General features: G+C 38.6%; 1 protein-coding gene across 1 annotated transcript; it reads left to right on the top strand.

Moving 5' to 3' along the window:
* Positions 1-16,931: 16,931 nt before the first annotated feature.
* LOC129622113 (histone H2A.N-like) lies at positions 16,932-17,798 on the top strand. Its single transcript, XM_055539011.1, has 2 exons — positions 16,932-16,947; positions 17,246-17,798. The coding sequence occupies exons 1-2, from the start codon at positions 16,932-16,934 to the stop codon at positions 17,704-17,706; spliced, it is 477 nt and encodes a 158-aa protein (XP_055394986.1). The 3' UTR covers positions 17,707-17,798.
* The last annotated feature ends 1,507 nt before the right edge of the window (positions 17,799-19,305 follow it).

The raw sequence follows: 19,305 nt of genomic DNA, 5'->3' as shown, positions 1-19,305 counted from the left end.
CTATGCATGTTCTCAGCTGTATAACGAAGGTGATGTTGAATTGATCAGGGTGCAATATTCTGAGAACCACTGGGTTTTATCAAAGTAGGTTATTCTACCACCAAATGTTTTATTAAGTCATCAATTCAAACATCATATATGACTGCCTGAGGAAATTTTATAACCACTTTATTTATTCTCCTTGTTTCAGATGATAGGCACTTTGAATTTTTCTTAGCTGGGTATCACTCAAGTCCGTTGCTTGGTAAAGGAGCTGGCCATCAATAGTTTAAGGAATGACCCAGGCATGATCAAATCCCTTTAGTCTACTTGGTTATAATTGAACTCCAAAGTAAGCTATTAGTTTATTTGAGAGAAGTATATTTGTTCCTCTTTAACAACCTAGATAACAATCAATTCAAGATATTGCCCTAAATTTGTTCTTCCAAGGTCACATGAGCCAATTCCTGCTATTGACAGGACAAAAGGGACAGCTGCTCAGGGCTAACTCTGATACAAGAAACTACTGCTTTCTGCCTTCTGCTGAGGAGGGGCAGGTAGCTCAGTGGATAGGCATTTTTACAAGAGCCTGATTAAGGGACTATTTACTCATCTTCAAATCCAGTCTTTTTCTACCACTTTTTTTCTTTTCTGTAGCACTGTCTCCTGTAGTCCTCCCACCCTAGATGAGTCAAGGCTATGTCCTCTATACATGTCTCCATTCTGTTTCCAGTAATAGAACAAATAGTATGTAAGTGACTCTTAAAGGCTAACCTGGAATTGAACTACATCTTAGAGGAAATCTCAAAAATTCTGATGCTTGTAGAAATGCCATTTTAAAGCACGAAAGGCAAGAATCCATGGAGTAGCTGGGCTGGGAATTGTGGATAGATAGATGGAATTGAATGTTTAGAGGTTGATAGCTGAAATTTGGTTCAAAAATTAAGTGCTTTAAAAATAGCTTGGGAGAAGATATATAGATGGCAAATAAGCATGTAAAAAAAGATGTTTCATATCCTATGTCACAGGGAAATGCAATTTAAAGCAACAATGAGATACCAATGAATACCTATTAGAATGACCAAATCCAGAATTATAATACCACCAGATGCTAGAAAATAGTTTGGCAGCTTCTTACAAAATTAAGCATACTCTTACCATATGATCCAGCAATCACACTCCTTGGTGTTTTATCCAAAGGAGTTGAAAACTATGTCCACACAAAAACTATGTCCACACAAATACTTGTGCAAATATGGTTATAACAGCTCTATTCATAATCGCCAAAACTTGGAAGCAACCACAATGTCCTCCAGTAGGTGAACAAATAAACTATGGTGTGTCTGTATAATGAAATATTATTTAGTGCTAAAGAGAAATGAGTTATCAAGGCATAAAAAGACCTGGAGGAAACAAATGCATATCACTAAATGGAAGAGGCCAATATGAGAAGGCTAAATACTACATAACTTCAATTACATGGCATTCTGGAAAAGGCAAAACTATGGAGGCAGTAAAATAATCAGTGATTACTAGGGGCCATGGGGAGGAAAGGATGAATAGGTGGATCACAGAGAATTTTTAGGGCAGTAAAACTATTCTATATGATGCTATAATGGTGGGTACATGTTATTAGACATTTATCCAAACCCACAGAATACACAAGACCAAGAATGAACTGTAAACTATGGCCTTTGAATGATAATTATGTGTCAATATAAGTCCATCAATTGTAATAAATGTACCATTATGCTGGATGTTATTGATGATGGGAAAACCTATACACATGTGGGGGTATGGAGCATATGAAAATCTCTGTACCTTCTGCTCAATTTTGCTGTGAACCTAAAATTGCTGTAAAAAATGAGTCTATTTTAAATAGTAACCTAGAATAAACATTAATGCTTTTAATACAAAATAACAAAGGATAAGGGCCAAAAATGAAAGTTCTAAGAGGAAGAAACTAGTTGAGTTTGGGCTGGTCTAAGAAGAATTGACAGAAAAAGTAAGAGCTCAAACTGGTTCTAGAAGGATAGATATGTGAAGAGATAGTAGGAAATTCATAGCACAGGGATTGGGGTGGAGAGGGGCCATCCATGCTTTTGGAATCATTGAAAAAATAAAAGTATTTTCAGAGTTGAGAAGAATTTGTATAAGGGAACATAATACTTTCAGGGAGGTAAATGGGAAGAACAACCTGGTCACTCTGAGTAGGATTCATTAAGAACTGAGGGGAAGGATGGATGCAGGAGGTATTATGAAAGATGAACTGTCAGACTTCCCAAGTGGATCGGTTGTGGGGCAAAAGTATCATGGACCCTCAAAGGCAACATTTCACGGAAAACTAGTAGAGTCATTTACCCTTCAATGAGGAAGAATATGCTTCATGGCTGTTGATGTTCAGAAAGGCTACTCAGAGATGCAATTCCTAAGGTAATTTCTTAATTTCACAAACATTTCTTGATAGTTTGAAAATAAACGTTTTTTCCAAATGCTAGGTTTAGTTATATCATGGTTACAGAATGCAAATAAACAATCTCTTACTTTTTAATCATAAAATTAGTATATCAGTCGCTCAGTCATGTCCAGTCGCTAATTTTAAAGCATTTTGCCATATTCATATTTAATCTTTTCCTCTTTATATATTTACTGTATAATTCTAATCAGATTGTATATGGAATTTCCTATACAATTTAAAAAATGTACTTTCTAACTTGTATTAAATATTGATACTTATAAAATTATACTTATGATATTTCTGAAGGTTATAAAAGGTAATCCAGAAGCTAGGTACTCATCACCCAGACTTGGAGAAGGCAATGGCACCCCACTCCAGTGCTCTTGCCTGGAGATTCCCAGGGACGGGGAGCCTGGTGGGCTGCCGTCTATGGGGTCGCATAGGGTCGGACACGACTGAAGCGACTTAGCCGCAGCAGCAGCAGCAGCATCACCCAGACTAGGAGATAGAAAACACTGCCAGTTCTAGAAGATATCGATGTGCTCCTTTTGGACATAGCCCCAATTTTTCCCTCTAGAGAGAACCATTGTCTTAATCTTTGTGTCTAATATTCCCATGTTTTTAAAAATAGTTTTACATGAGTTCTGGGATTTTATCAAAAGACAAATGTCAGAATCATTGGAGTTCTAGAAGGAGCAGAGGAGTAGAAGAGGCAGAATTTAAAGAAATGGGAGCTGAGAACATACCAAACCTGGAGAAAGATTTGGACATGCAAGCTCACAAAGCTAATAGATTACCTTATTATCTCAGTGCAAAAAGACTTTCCCTAAGGGATATTATAATGAAATTGTGAGGAATAAAGGAAACAGAAAGAATCTTGAAGGCAGCTAGGGGGAAAAAGAATGTAACCTATAGAAGACTCTCCAATAGACTATCCGTGATTTCTCAGCAAAAACCCTACAGACCAGAAAAGAACAGAATGATACATCTAAAGGTTTGAAAGAAAAAAAAAAAATCAGCCAAGAATACTTTATCCATCAAAGTCATCCTTCAGATATGAAGGAGAATTAAAGACTTTTCCAGACAAGCAGAAGCTGACTGAGTTTACTACCACTAAATCCACCTAGAAATGCTGAAAGGAGTCTTCAAATTGAAAATTCAATTATGCTAATCAGTGACATGAAAACATATAAAAGCACACAGCACACTGGTAAATGTGAAAATAAACAGTCAGGATTAGAAAACTGTAACTCTTATAATGGTGTTTTAACCAGCAACTAACAATAGTATAAAGGTTAAAGAAAATGAATAGTAAAATAACTATAACTACTATAAATTGATAAAAAATATATATAATATAGAAAGATAAATTGACAATATAAAAGGGAGGAGTAAAAGGGTGAAACCTTTAGGGGTGATCAAATATAATTTGCCATCAACCTAAAATGAGCTATTGTATCTCTATGATGTTTTATGTAAGCCCATGGTAACCACAACACAGAAACTTAAATAGCTCCACAAAAGACAAAGAATGGAAATAGAGCATACCAGCATGAAAAATAACCAATTAACAAAGGTAGGCAGAAACAGAGGGAAAAAGTAACAATGGAAACACAAAACAACCAGGAAGCAATTAATAAGACAGCAAAGTAGACTCTTACATATTGGTAATTACTCTGAAAGTAAATGGAATGAATTTACGTATCAAAAGGCTGAGTGTCTAGATGAATAAAAACAATATCCAACTTCCTAACAGAGACTCACTTCAGCTTAAAAGATGAACAGGGACTCAAAGTGAAAGAATAGAAAAATATATTCCATGAGAGAGGCAACGAAAAGAAAGTGGGGTAGCTATACTTATGAGATAAAATAAATTTTACACAATAACAGAAACAAGACACAAGACAGGTTATTATATAATGGTAAAGCAGCCAATCCATCAAAATTTAACAATGTAAAATATGTATGTACCCAACACTGGCGCATCAAAGTATACACAGCAAATACTGACATTTGAATGATGAAATAAATAAGAATACAATAAGAGTAAAGCACTTTAATTTCTTCAAAAACTTAAAAACAGAATTACCATACCATCCAGCAATCCTCCTATCTTACACTACTCACAAAATTAATTCTACCGCTGAGCTGCCAGGGAAGCCCCAGATCAAAAACTTACACATAAGACCTGATATCATAAAATTCCTAGAAAAATAATAGGAAAGAATCCCCTTGACATTAATCTAGGCAATGACGTTTCTGGATATGACACTAAAAGCACAAATAAAAAAAGAAAAAAAAAACCAGTTGGATATCAAACTTAAAACTTCTGCTCTGCAGAAGAAACAACAAAATGAAAAAGTAACCTACAGAATGTCAGAAAAAAATATTTGTAAATGATATGACTGATAAAGGTTAATATCCAAGATATATAAAACAGCTTGTACAACTTAATATTTTTTAAAATCCTTTTAAAGAATAGGCAGAAGACCCGAACAGACATTTTTTTATCCAAAGAAGACATACAGGTGGCTAATAGGCACGTCACAAGATGCTCAGCATCATCAGTTATTCAGTTCAGTTCAGTTGCTCAGTCGTGTCCGACACTTTATGACCCCATGAATCGCAGCACGCCAGGCCTCCCTGTCCATCACCAACTCCCAGAGTTCACGCAAACTCACGTCCATCGAGTCAGTGATGCCATCCAGCCATCTCATCCTCTGTCGTCCCCTTCTCCTCCTGCCCCCAATCCCTCCCAGCATCAGAGCTCAGTTATTAGAGAGCTGTAAATTAAAATCACAATGAGCTATCACCTCTCATGTGTCAAAATGGCTATCATCAAAAAGACCACAAATAACAAATGTTGGCAAGGATATAGAGAAAATGGAATCCTTGTAAACTGTTGGTAGGAATGTAAATTGGTGCAGTCACTATGGAAAATAATATGGAGGTTCCTTAAAAAGCTTTAAATAGGGAGCATATATCTTTTTGAATTAGAATTTTTTCTATTCCAGGTATATGCCCAGGAGTAGGATTGCTGGATCCCACTAACTCTATTTTTTGTTTTTTTAAGGAGCCTCTGTACTATTCTCCATATACACATGCACACCAATGTTCATAGTAGCATGATTTACAATAGCCAAGACATGGAAGCAACCTGAATATCCATCCACAGATGAATAGATGAATGTGTGTATATAGATACACACACAGGAATATTAGTCATGAAAAGGAGTGAAACTTTGCCATTTTCAACAATGTGGATGAATCTAAAGAGTATTAATTATGGTTTGTGAAAGAAGTCAAAGATTGTATGTTACTACTTATGTATGATATCTAAAACTAGTATATTTGTATAAAAAATAGAAACAGACTCACAGATGTAGAAAACAAATTAGTGTATACAACTGGGGAGAGGCAAAGAGAGTCAGGCAAGATGGTGATATGGAATTAAGTGACACAACTACTATGTATAAAATAGATAAGCATAAAGATATATTGTACAGCACAAAGAAATATAGCAGTTATTTTGTAATAACTGTAAATGGAGTATAATCTATAACATTTTTGAATTACCACACTGGACACCTGAAACCCCTCTCGGCCCTCCTGTGCCAGCGCACCCACCGCTCCTTGCACATGGGGTTGCTCCTGTCTGCTGCGGCCCCTGACCTCTGGGCGTGGGGTAGCTCCTCCCGGCCGCCGCCCCTGACCTTGGATGAGGGGTAGCGCCTCTCGGCCACGCTTCTGCGCGGTCCGTCGCAGCCTGCGCGCTTCTGCTGCACGGTCCATAGGTGACTTCCCTGGTGGCTCAGACGGTAAAGCATGTTCAAGGTCAGGAGGGGCGTCTGTGAGGAGATACCCCTCGTCCAAGGAAAGCAGCAGTGGCTGCACTTTGCTGGAGCAGCTGTGAAGAGATACCCCACATCCAAGGTAAGAGAAACCCAAGTAAGATGGTAGATGTTGCGAGAGGCATCAGAGGGCAGACACACAAACCGTAATCACAGAAAACTACTCAATCTAATCACACAGACTAACTCGATGAAACTAAGCCATACCGTGTGAGGCCATCCAAGACTGGCGGGTCAAGATGGAGAGGTCTGACAGAATGTGGGTCCACTGGAGAAGGGAATGGCAAACCACTTCAGTACTCTTGCCTTGAGGACCCCATGAATAGTATGAAAAGGCAAAATGATAGAATACTGAAAGAGGAAGTCCCCAGGTCTGTAGGTGCCCAGTATGCTACTGGAGATCAGTGGAGAAATAACTCCAGAAAGAATGAAGGGATGGAGCCAAAGCAAAAACAATACCCAGCTGTGGATGTGACTGGTGACAGAAGCAAGGTCCGATGCTATAAAAAGCAATATTGCATAGGAACCTGGAATGTTAGGTCCATGAATCAAGGCAAATTGGAAGTGGTCAAACAGGAGATGGCAAGAGTGAACATTGACATTCTAGGAATCAGCAAACTAAAAAGGACTGGAGTGGGTGAATTTAACTCAGATGACCATTATATCTACTACTGCAGGCAGGAATCCCTTAGAAGAAATGGAGTAGCCATCATGGTCAACAAAAGGGTCCGAAATGCAGTACTTGGATGTAATCTCAAAAATGACAGAATGATCTCTGTTTGTTTCCAAGGCAAACCATTCAATATCACAGTAATCCAAGTCTATGCCCCAACCAGTAATGCTGAAGAAGCTGAAGTTAAATGGTTCTATGAAGACCTACAAGACCTTCTAGAACTAACATCCAAAAAAGATGTCCTTTTCATTATAGTGGACTGGAATGCAAAAGTAGGAAGTCAAGAAACACCTGGAGTAACAGGAAAATTTGGCCTTGGAATACGGAATGAAGCAGGGCAAAGGCTAATAGAGTTTGGCCAAGAGAACACACTGGTTGTAGCAAACACCCACTTCCAAAAACACAAGAGAAGACTCTACACATGGACATCACCAGATGGTCAACACAGAAATCTGATTGATTATATTCTTTGCAGCCAAAGATGGAGAAGCTCTATACAGTCAGCAAAAAAAAAGACCAGGAGCTGACTGTGGCTGAGATCATGAATTCCTTAATGCCAAATTCAGACTTAAATTGAAGAAAGTAGGGAAAACCACTAGACCATTCAGGTATGATCTAAATCAAATTCCTTATGATTATACAGTGGAAGTGAGAAATAGATTTAAGGGCCTAGATCTGATAGATAGAGTGCCTGATGAATTATGGACGGAAGTTTATGACATTGTACAGGAGACAGGGATCAAGACCATCCCCATGGAAAAGAAATGCAAACAAGGAAAATGGCTGTCTGGGGAGGCCTTACAAATAGCTGTGAAAAGAAGAGAAGCGAAAAGCAAAGGAAAAAGGAAAGATATAAGCATCTGAATGCAGAGTTCCAAAGAATAGCAAGGAGAGATAAGAAAGCCTTCCTCAGCAATCAATGCAAAGAAATAGAGGAAAACAGAATGGGAAAGACTAGAGATCTCTTCAAGAAAATTAGAGATCCTAAGGGAACAAAGAGTTGGACATGACTGAGCAACTGAACTCAACTGAAGGGAACATTTCATGCAAAGATGGGCTCGATAAAGGACAGAAATGGTATGGACCTAACAGAAGCAGAAGATATTAAGAAGAGGTGGCAAGAATACACAGAAGAACTGTACAAAAAAGATCTTCATGACCAAGATAATCACGATGGTGTGATCACTCACCTAGAGCCAGACATCCTGGAATGTGAAGTCAAGTGGGCCTTAGAAAGCATCACTACGAACAAAGTTAGTGGAGGTGATGGAATTCCAGTTGAGCTATTTCAAATTCTGGAAGATGATTCTGTGAAATTGCTGCACTCAGTATGCCAGCAAATTTGGAAAATTCAGAAATGGCCACAGGACTGAAAAGGTCAGTTTTCATTCCAATCCCAAAGAAAGGCAATGCGAAAGAATGCTCAAACTACCGCACAATTGCACTCATCTCACACGCTAGTAAAGTAATGCTCAAAATTCTCCAAGCCAGGCTTCAGCAATAGGTGAACTGTAAACTTCCAGATGTTCAAGCTGGTTTTAGAAAAGACAGAGGAATCAGAGATCAAATTGCAAACATCCACTGCATCGTGGAAAAAGCAAGCGAGTTCCAGGAAAATATCTATTTCTGCTTTATTGACTATGCAAAAGCCTTTGACTGTATGGATCACAATAAACTGTGGAAAATTCTGAAAGAGATGGGAATGCCAGACCACCTGACCTGAGTCTTGAGAAACCTATATGCAGGTCAGGAAGCAACAGTTAGAACTGGACATGGAACAACAGACTGGTTCCAAATAGGAAAAGGAGTATGTCAAGGCTGTATATTGTCACTCTGCTTATTTAAATTATATGCAGAGTACATCTTGAGAAACGCTGGGCTGGAAGAAGGACAAGCTGGAATCAAGATTGCTGAGAGAAATATCAATAACCTAGATATGCAGATGACACCACCCTTATGGCAGAAAGTGAAGAGGAACTCAAAAGCCTCTTGATGAAAGTGAAAGAGGAGAGTGAAAAAGTTGGGTTAAAGCTCAACATTCAGAAAATGAAGATCATGGCATCCAGTCCCATCACTTCATGGCAAATAGATGGGGAAACAGCAGCGACTTTATTTTTCTGGGCTCCAAAATCACTGCAGATGGTGATTGCAGCCATGAAATTAAAAGACGCTTACTCCTTGGAAGGAAAGCTATGACCAACCTAGATAGCATATTCAAAAGCAGAGACATTACTTTGCTAATAAAGGTCTGTTTAGTCAAGGCTGTGGTTTTTCCAGTGGTTATGTATGGATGTGAGAGTTGGACTGTGAAGAAAGCTGAGGGCTGAAGAATTGATGCTTTTGAACTGTGGTATTGGAGAAGACTCTTGAGAGTCCCTTGGACTGCAAGGAGATCCAACCAGTCCATTCTAAAGGAGATCAGTCCTAGGTGTTCTTTGGAAGGACTGATGCTGAAGCTGAAGCTCCAATACTTTGGCCACCTCATGAGAAGAGTTGACTCATTGGAAAAGACTCTGATGCTGGGAGGGATTGGGGGCAGGAGGAGAAGGGGACGATAGAGGATGAGATGGCTGGATAGCATCACCGACTCGATGGATGTGAGTTTGAGTGAAGTCCGGGAGTTGGTTTTGGACAGGGAGGCCTGGCGTGCTGCAGTTCTTTGGGTCGCAAAGAGTCGGACACGACTGAGGGACTGAACTAAGAACTACACCTGAAAATAATTGAGAATCAACTATACTTCAATAAAAAATAAAATATATATATTTCAGATGTCAAAAAAAGAAGACATGGTATGTGTCCGTGTGTGTAACACAATGGAATAGTATTCAGCCATGAGAAAAATGAAAATGCTCTAAATTTTGACAACATGAATCTTGAGAACATTATGCTAAGTGAGATAAGTTGGACAGAAAATGGCAAATACCATATGATACTCCATATATAGTATCTAAAACACAGACCTAAAAACCACAGAGTGGAATGGTGATTCCTGGGGGCAGAAGCAGGAATAAGAAATGTTGTTAAAGACACATTCTTGCATACAGTAGATAAACATATCCTGGAGGTTTAATACACAGTTTAGTGATTGGATTCCATGATATCTCAGTTGGTAAAGAATCTACCTGTGATATGGGAGACCTGGGTTTGATCCCTGGTTTGGGAAGATCCGCTGGAGAAGGGTAAGGTTACCCACTCCTGTATTCTGGTCTAGAGAATTCCATGGACTATCATAAAGAGTCGGACATGACTGAGTGACTTTCACTTTCTTGTCTTTTTTTTTAAGTATTATAGATATCAAAGCTATATTATTAATATTAAACTTGCTAAGAGACTAGTTCTGAATTGTTCCCACTACTGCTAGAAAGGATAATTATGTGATATATTAGAGGTCTTCATTAATGCTACAATGGCAATCACATTGCACTAGTAAATGTATCAAGTTAATGTGTTGATTTCCTTAAACTTGATTTCCAATTATTATCTCTATAAAAATACCCTAAAATAGTTTTATTACGTACACATACGCACATACAGTTGTCCCTTGGTGTCTGCGGGTGATTGTTTCCAGGACTCCCCTAAGGACACCAAAATGTGAAGATACTCCAGTCCCTTATATAAAATGGTATATTATTTGCATGTAACATATATACATCCTCCCATGTGCCTTGAACCATTTTTAGATTCTTTATATTACCTAATACACTGTAAATGCCATGTAGATAGTCGACAGCATGTGGCAAATCAAGTTTTGTTCTTTGGAAATTTCTGAAATTTTTTTTTTTAATATTTCTAAGCCATGATTCGTGGAATCCATGCATGTGGAACCCATGAAGGGTCAACTGTACATGTGTGTATACACACACACACATATACACACACACACATATATAGAACATATATATGTATGTATATTTCTATTTATAATAGTTAAATTTTGCATATGAGTTTTGAGGTTGTATTTTTCCATATCTATTCTTTTAGGAATTACCATAGATTTTTTAACATGGATACTTTAAAAGTCTAATGTTAACCATTATTTTTAAATTCTTCTCAAATGAAAAGACATCAGAATACTTCAGATCAAATCCATCTTCTTTCACTTAGAGGCTATCAAGTTCTAGTATTTGGGCTTTTTTTTTGACAAAATATTTTATATAGTCAATATTTGCTTAGATTTGCCTACATATTTATATGTCTTTGCTCACCATTCTTTTCTGCATCTATGTCTTTCCATTTGGTATTACCACTACTTAAAACTCATTATTGAGAATCACCATTAATAAGAATCTGTTGGTGGTAAATTCTGGTATCTTTTAGCCTGGATATAATATTGTTTCCTTCCTATTGTTGAAAGGTAATTTCACCACACATTCCATGTAAGTTGATAGTTATTTTTTCTTAGCATTTTAAAATATCACTCATTGTCTTCTGCTTTTCATTATTGTGGGAAAAAAATCAATCAAGCTATTTACAGTGCCTTTGTAGAAACATGTTAACTTTCTAGCTGCTTTACAGTTCTGCCTTGTTTTACAGATTCACTATGCATGCATATTGCCTGGAATTTTTTTGATTTCCTAAATCTGAGGATCAGTTGTTTATTTTAAACTTTTGGGTATCTCTTGAACTCTTTCTTCTAATATGTTCTGTTTATTATGTCCCTATGAAACTCTAATTAGACATCTGTTAGAGCTTCTTACTCTATCCTTCCTGTCTCTTAATCCTGCTTTGCATTCCCTCCTTTCAAAACTGCACTGCATTATGCATAATTCATTCATATCTGTATTGCATTCCACTGATTTTTCCCCCTCCATCATGTTCAATCAGTTACCCCATCCAGTGAATTTTTTATTTCAGTGATTATGTTTTTATTTCTGAAAATTATTTTTAGTCTTTTCAGAACTGTTGTGTTCCTTTTTATAATTTTGTGTTCCTTGCTTATATTTTTAAACTTCTCTTTTGTTTCTTTAGATATGTTAAACCTGCCTTTCATATACTCTTTGATAATATCTGAATTCTTTGCAATACTGATTCTGCTGTTGGTTGTTTCCGGTTGGCAATTCCTTATGATATGTTATGATATTTGACTGTAAGTATATGTTCCTTAGAACTTTATTTGTAGGGATTATCTGAGAAGTGGTTTAAAGTTGGGTCTCTTCAGATAGGAGTTGTCTTTGCTTCTGATGTTGGCTGGGATACCAGCATCCTGCAAACGACTTCTATTTTTCAGCTTGACCATGATCCTATGTGAAAACTGACTTGTGGTTATGTATTCTCAAGGGAGATTGATTTACCCTACCTTGCTGTCTGTGTGTGTCTGTGTTTTTTTTTTTTCCTGCACAGTGAGTTTGTTTCTCATATACTCTTATACGGAGAATGTTGCCCTTTGGTTTCCCAGCTTAATGCTGGAGTCTTCCATTAGATTTTCCTCCTTAGGTGTGCCTTAGGGTTTCTTTCCTGTACCTCATGCAGGGCAACCCTGAGCAGCTATTAAATCAGAAGTTCAAAGTTACCAGGATTTGGCAAATGCCATTAGAGCAAATGCTGGACTATACTTTGGCTTACCTAAGAATAATTGCCTCTTTCACATGTTTTGGGCATCTCAAGATTCATCAAAACAAAAACCAATACTTACCATTTTTATTGTTTTCAATGGGAGAGTTATGGAGAAAATTCCATTCACCATATTGCCAGAATCAGAAGCTAAATTAGATTTTTAAAAATCACTCAACATATCAAAAGTATTTCAAATAATATTTGTAATCATTATTGTAATAGCAAAGAGATTCTTAGCTGTTTCATGATTTTTAATATTATTTTTAAAGATCAATGCTATAAATACATTTAAAATAACATTTTCTGTATATTTGAAGTTATTTTCATAGGCTATATCCCCAGTGTAGTATTGCTGGAATAAAGGGATGAATATTTTAAGGTTGTTGCTATACTTCACAGAAGTGCTTTTCAAAGGCATTGTATCAATTTACATTTTCATTAATTAAAATGAGAGGCCTCTATATCCTCATTGTTTGGTGTTACTGTTAATATTTTATACTTGCCAATTTGATAAGGGACTTTTCTTGAAAAGCAAAAGCATGTCTTTTTGCCTTAAAATCAGTTTGTGATAAAATTTTTAGAATTTTTTAAAGTTTATTTGTTCTATGTTTACATATTCATACCTATAGTCCTATTTATTATTGGAAGTAGATACAGAACAGCAAACCTCTGGAGATGGGAGGTAAAAAAATAAATATTTGTCAACTCTGGAAATCTTGGTTCTTATCTCTTTCTTTAGTTTCCCCTCATCCCTTCCCTCTGGCATACAGGGTAATGTTTTTTAAACATGTAATAGCTTCCCTGGTGGCTCAAACTGTAAAGAATCTGCCTGCAAGACAAGAAACCCAGGTTTGATACCTGGGCCGGGAAGATCCCCTAAAGAAGAAAATGACAACCCACTCCAGTATCTTTGCCAGGAAGAATTCCATGGACAGAGGAGCCTCCCGGGCACAGTCCATGGGGTCTCAAAGAGTCAGACAGGACTGAACGACTAACACTTTCACTTTCATACCCTGCCTTAAGAATGCCTTTTGCTGCAGCTGCCCAGAGGCCGCCCAGTGTCCCCATATAAGTGCCAGTGGACTCCTCCCTTTAATCTATATTCTCAGAATAAACCAGTTCATTTATGGTCACTAGTTTTTTCCAGATTAACAACGGCAACAAAAAAGCTAAAAAGATGTAAGAAACAACACATATCTTAAAAACACGAAAACTATTTATCCTTGGGATTTTTCTTTTGTATGTAAGGTCAAATAATTAGTGAATACACAAAATATTCGTGCATATAAGATGACAGAGAAGGAAGATAGTCCAATCAATATTCTGAAAATTTTTTTCAGAGAATGAAAAAACACTTTTCCTACTTAGAATAATTTTTTATGTGCAGACAGTACAATACATCCCCCTTTGAAGGCAAGTTTTCAGTGGCAGTAGACAAAGGAGTGGGTTGCCTCTGTGCCATTTTATAGCCTCAGCATTGATAGCCTCAGCTTCCTGAGGACCCACTTTCTCTCAGCATCAACCTGAACCTGTCTCCCCACAGCCTCAAAGCTTTGTTTCTGTCAGGGGCCTCTTGCCCTCCATCCCCCCAGGTGACTGGTCACCTCTCAGGCAAAGCCCCTGGAGTCCTGATGGGTGCTCCTCTCTGAGAGCTCTCCAGCAAACCTGCCTGCTGACAGCTTCTCAGCTTTCTTTGTTTCCTGGGAGGCTGCTTTCAAATCAGTACCTGCCTGCCTGGGCTTGCTTGCTTTGTGTCCCAAGTGGGAGAGGCAGGATTTTCAGGGACTGTAACACACAAGGCTGCAACGCATGCAGAACGGGCCACCAAGTCTCCTGGCACTGCTCTTGTAATAATTATTTTTTCTTTAAATTCATTTTACAATATCCTAAAGGTTGTTCTATTAAGATCCTATCTGACAGATTGAAACAAAACAAAACAAAACAAAACAATTAGCCAGTCATCCTGTTTTTAAAGGTCAGATTTGACCGATTTTACCCAGAAGGATATCTGCACATCTTTGGAGGGAAAACTGTTTGTAGTTTGAGTTGTTTGTAAACGGTCGATTTATTTTCTGACAGTCTGTTGCTCCCTCTCCGCAGCCATTGGCTGCCTTTTGGTTTTTCTAACTTGTTTCAGTTCGGGAGGAAAGGGATGATGAGTTCAATTCACTTCATCTGAGACTATGAGCGTTATTTAACAACTCCAGACAACAGGGAGGGCAAACTCAGCTGCTCCCTCAGGCCTGGGTTCATCTTGCAGTGATGTGATGTGGTGTGTTGGGTTTGGGTCCATGATGTTGAGACTAGACAACTGAAGGTGAAAGCCAGGCCTAGTCACAGGGATGCTGGCTTAATTCTCAACCCCAGACACTTTGGCCTTTCTATTCCCAACTCCTTTCCCCATAGTTACAACCAATCAAATGTCTTTAAAAAAAAAAAAGAGAGAGAGAGAGAGGAATAGAGGTTTGTTTCCTAAGAAACCAGAGACATGGAAGAAGGTAACTGAGATTTCTGACATGCTTTCAAACATGCTTCCTGTGGATATGCCATACAACACTCCGGGTAGTCAGAAACCATGAGCAAAGGGCTTTTACCTGGCAGAGCTGAGCTGAAATTTCAACTCTGCTACCTTTTTGCTCTGTGACTTTGGGCCCATTTCTCCATCTATAAAATGAGGTGTGCCTACTGGGTTCCCTGTCACTTTCCCATCTAGAAAAGTATGTGTGCACTAAATCCCTTCAGTGGTGTCTGACTCATGATCCTATGGAGTGTAGCCAGGCTCTTCTGTCTATGGGATTCTTCAGGCAAGACTACTGGAGTGGGTTGCCATGCCCTCCTCTATGACATCTTCCCGACCCAGGAATCGAACTGCATCTTTTATGTGTCCTGCATTGGCAGGTGGGTTCTTCACCAGTAGTGTGACCTGTGAAGCCCCAGACAAGTATGGGCATTAGTATATATGCTAGAAAATTAAGGTCTTAGGAATGTCTAATGCCAAGAACACTTTAAGATACTTCTCTTGTAAAGGTCATTAGAATACTAATTAGCCATTTTCAAAGTGCTTCTTTTCTTAGGCATTTGGAGAAACTTTTAGTTAAAACTTTTTTTTTTTTTTGGTGTTAAGAAAAAAGCCTTGGGGCAGGAGTGGGGAAAGCCTTGAGGTTATAGGTTCTATTTTTTAAGTATTTTTTTTTTTGGACATGAACCATTTAAGTCTTTATTGAATTTGCTAGAATATTGTTTCCGTTTTATGTTTTGGTTTTTTGGTCACTAGGCATGTGGGATCTTAGCTCCTTAACCAGGGATCAAACCTGCATCCCCTACATTGGAAGGTGAAGTCTAAACCACTAGTCTGCCAGAGAAGTCCCTCTTTCTATTTTTTCAGAGCAATAAAAAGTTGAATTAGAATATTTTGATGCAAAGTGATCTAAGTTCAAACTCAAGGAAATTTAAGAGGGAAAGGTGACTTAGAAAAAGAATTTGCTTCTAAGAAGTCAAAGGCAAGTGTGTATATCTTAGGGAAATATTGACCAAAACTGCCCATTCAGGTCAGGTACAATATCTTCTTGTATGAGTTATCTTACATCAGAAGGTCCTGGTAAGGAATGAGGAACTAACAAGTTAACATCAACCAGAAAAATTGGGAGAGGTCAAAAGGAGCAAGAGACACCAGTACTTACGTCATGTAAATCTCCCCAAATCCTTCTTGATGGAATCCATCTTGGCTGAGATACGCACACACAACCAGAAAGGACCCTAAGTCAGAATGACTGGCCAGAGACAACTAACCCCATCATCATAAAACCTGAGACTGTGAGCCACATGGCAGAGAAGTCTTGATGGGTTCCCTTACCCTGCTGTTCCCTGCCTGGGTGCTGCTTCCCAATAAAGCCTCTTGTTTTGTCCGTGCATATGTCTCCTTGGACAATTCATTTCCAAGTGTTAGACAAGATCTCATCCCACTTCCTGTGACACACACACACACATATATTTGTTGTTGTTTAGTCACTCAGTCCGACTCTTTGCGACCCCATGAACTGTAGCCTGCCCCCACCCCCCCACCCCGCTCCAGGCTCCTCTGTCCATGGGATTTCCCAGGAAAGAATACTGGATTGGGTTGCCATTTCATTCTCCAGATATATACATATATATATATATATATATATGTATATATATGTTTATATCTGTGTACATGCACATGTGTGTGTATATATCCCTTCCATGATTCCAATTTATTTTTCTTAAAGTATTTAATTTTAATTGTCCCAAAATTACAAAATCCTGTTTCTATTTCTGTCTCCCTAGAGTCTAGCTAGCCTCAACATTACAGCTAACATCTTTCAAAAATATCGTCTGTTCATATCACTGTCTTGATTAAAATCCTTCAAGAATTTCTAACCCATTCCAAATAAAAATCATGTCTTTATGTGCATGTACATACTTAATGCCTAGTTGCTCAGTCATGTCTGACTCTTTGTGATCCTATGGACTGTAGCCCCCCAGGCTCTTCTGTCCATGGGATTCTCTAAGCAAGAATACTGGAGTAGTTGCCATTTCCTATTCAAGGTGATTTTCCTGACCCGGGGGTTGAACCCAGGTCTCCTGAATTGTAGTTGGATTCTTTACCCTCTGAGCCACCAGGGAGGCCCTAATGTCTTTATAATGACCTTCAAAACCCTATGTGATCTGGCCCCCTATTAAAAGAGGTAACAAGACAGCCAGTGATCTGAGCTACCAGCATCAGGATAAGCCTTCCACATGCGCTTCATTTGCTTACATGGCCTACAGTTCCTAAGAGGAAGCTCACAATTTATATCCCAGCCAAAGAGAAGGATGAGTGGGTCCGCTCTGCCACTGGGAAGAAGAGGAGGAAGAAGGAGGAGGCATACTTTAATTACATGGGGAAACTCTTAAAACAAGTCCACCCACACTTCAGTGGGTGCTCCTGGATCTTGGATGCCCTGAGAGTGCTGAAGGATTGGCAGCTGGAATGGGTTAGCCTGGAGGCAGTCAGATTGTCCCTCTACAACCACAGAAGAACCATCACCACGAGAGAGATCCTCGAAGCAGTCAAGCAGAGATGCTCTCAGAAGAGCTTGGGAATAAATGAAGTGGATCTCCATGGCTCTGTTGTTGAAATGATTGCACTTGTCCAAAAACAAAAAATTGTGTCTTTTGGAGGGTTGAGTTGAAAGACAAAGTATCGGAAAAGTACCCACTGAAGCAGGGGTCTTGGTGTGACACACTTGGTCTCTGATCTTGTGTTTTTAGCCCCTGATTTAAGCTGTGGAAAAAAAAATAAATACAGGAAAGGCACTTGCAAAAAAAAAAAAAAAAAGAGGTAACAATAAAAAATTATCTTTTACTGTTCCCTATGCTTAGATCAATTCCTAGGCGCCCAGCCCCCAGACCTGCATAACTCTTTCCTTTTCCTCCTTCCTGTTGCCTTTATAGTAAAGCTATCTCTTACCATGTGCTTCCCATTTCAGATACAGCTTAGGGAATAAATAACATCTCTTATCACACCAGCTGAAGCCCACCCCCCTCCAACTAGCAATTCTCCTTCCAGGTTTCATATATCCATATAACTTTTATCACCTTCTAATACAACACATAATAATGTATCTGTTTTTTATTTGGCCTTGCCTAGCAGTAGTAGAAGAAGCTCCCTGAAGGCAGAGATTTGGTTAATTTTGTTAACAAATGACTCCACAGCTCTTAGAACCACACTCAAGCATAGTAGCCACTCGGTATTTGCTGAATTATTAGGGGAGAAAATTTTAAAGCATATGACAGACTTTAGGAGGTGAATTTTTTTCAACCTTGTCAAAATAGTTTTTTTGTAAAACTTCAAAGGAAATTTTACTTAAACTTGAAGGAGAAAGAAAAGATATAGATTAACAGAGAAAATACGAGCAACATACAAACAGTTGGTTAGTACAAAGAAGGTCTTTGAAATGATGAACGCCTAAGACCAGGTACACTTTTCAATTCAATTTTCACCATATTTGGAAATATGGGGCCTAGAAAGTCCCGCTTCTCAGGTTGTAAGAGACGCTCACTTTAGCTTTTGCCCTCTCTTTTACAGTGAAGAGTTGGGGCAGAAATTGGCAATAGAAATGCTGCTTCCCTTAAAAATACCAAAAAGCCTTCCACACCCTGTGAGTAGAATACAATTTCCAACAACCTGAGTTTACAGTTAATATCACATAGAAACTAATATCACATATAATTACATAGAAGATTAGGAGTACACAACTCTAGATTTTGCCAAGCCCGCGTTTCTGGTTTGAAGGCCAGTCTGCATGTTTTCTCTTTCTCTCTCCCAACTGCCACGTAAATGACCCACATTTCCTACCTCACAGTGTCCCAACTCCCACATGAGACAGAGTGCTCAACTTGCTGAGGCAGCTTCCAAATTTATGTCCCCGTGTTCCAGGAAATGCTTTAAAAGACACTGCTGCTCCTGACCCTGGGAGAAGGTGTTTCCTCTCCTAAAGAGTGATCTCAGCTCACAAAATAATTAGCTCCTTAGTGCTAATCCAGGTGCATTTGCAAAAGTGCTTTCAGGTTAGGAGAAATAAGGACTTGATTAGGTCTTCATCACTGAGATGTAACACCAGGGAGCTCTTACCTGCTAGTTGCATAGGCATTAAGGAAACCCAAGGCTCCTCAGGTTTGCTCACTAACCTGTTTTTCTTCCCTGCTTTTTAAAAACATGAAAAACCTGTGGCACTTGCCGAAAACTCTGGAGTCACGGGTTGATTTCCTCCAGAATGTTGTTTACATGA

Source organism: Bubalus kerabau, chromosome 10, assembly GCF_029407905.1.
Source record: "Bubalus kerabau isolate K-KA32 ecotype Philippines breed swamp buffalo chromosome 10, PCC_UOA_SB_1v2, whole genome shotgun sequence".
Classification (NCBI taxonomy): Eukaryota; Metazoa; Chordata; class Mammalia; order Artiodactyla; family Bovidae; genus Bubalus; species Bubalus kerabau.
Note: the sequence above shows the minus strand (reverse complement) of the source record. Positions and strands in the feature narration are given on the sequence as shown.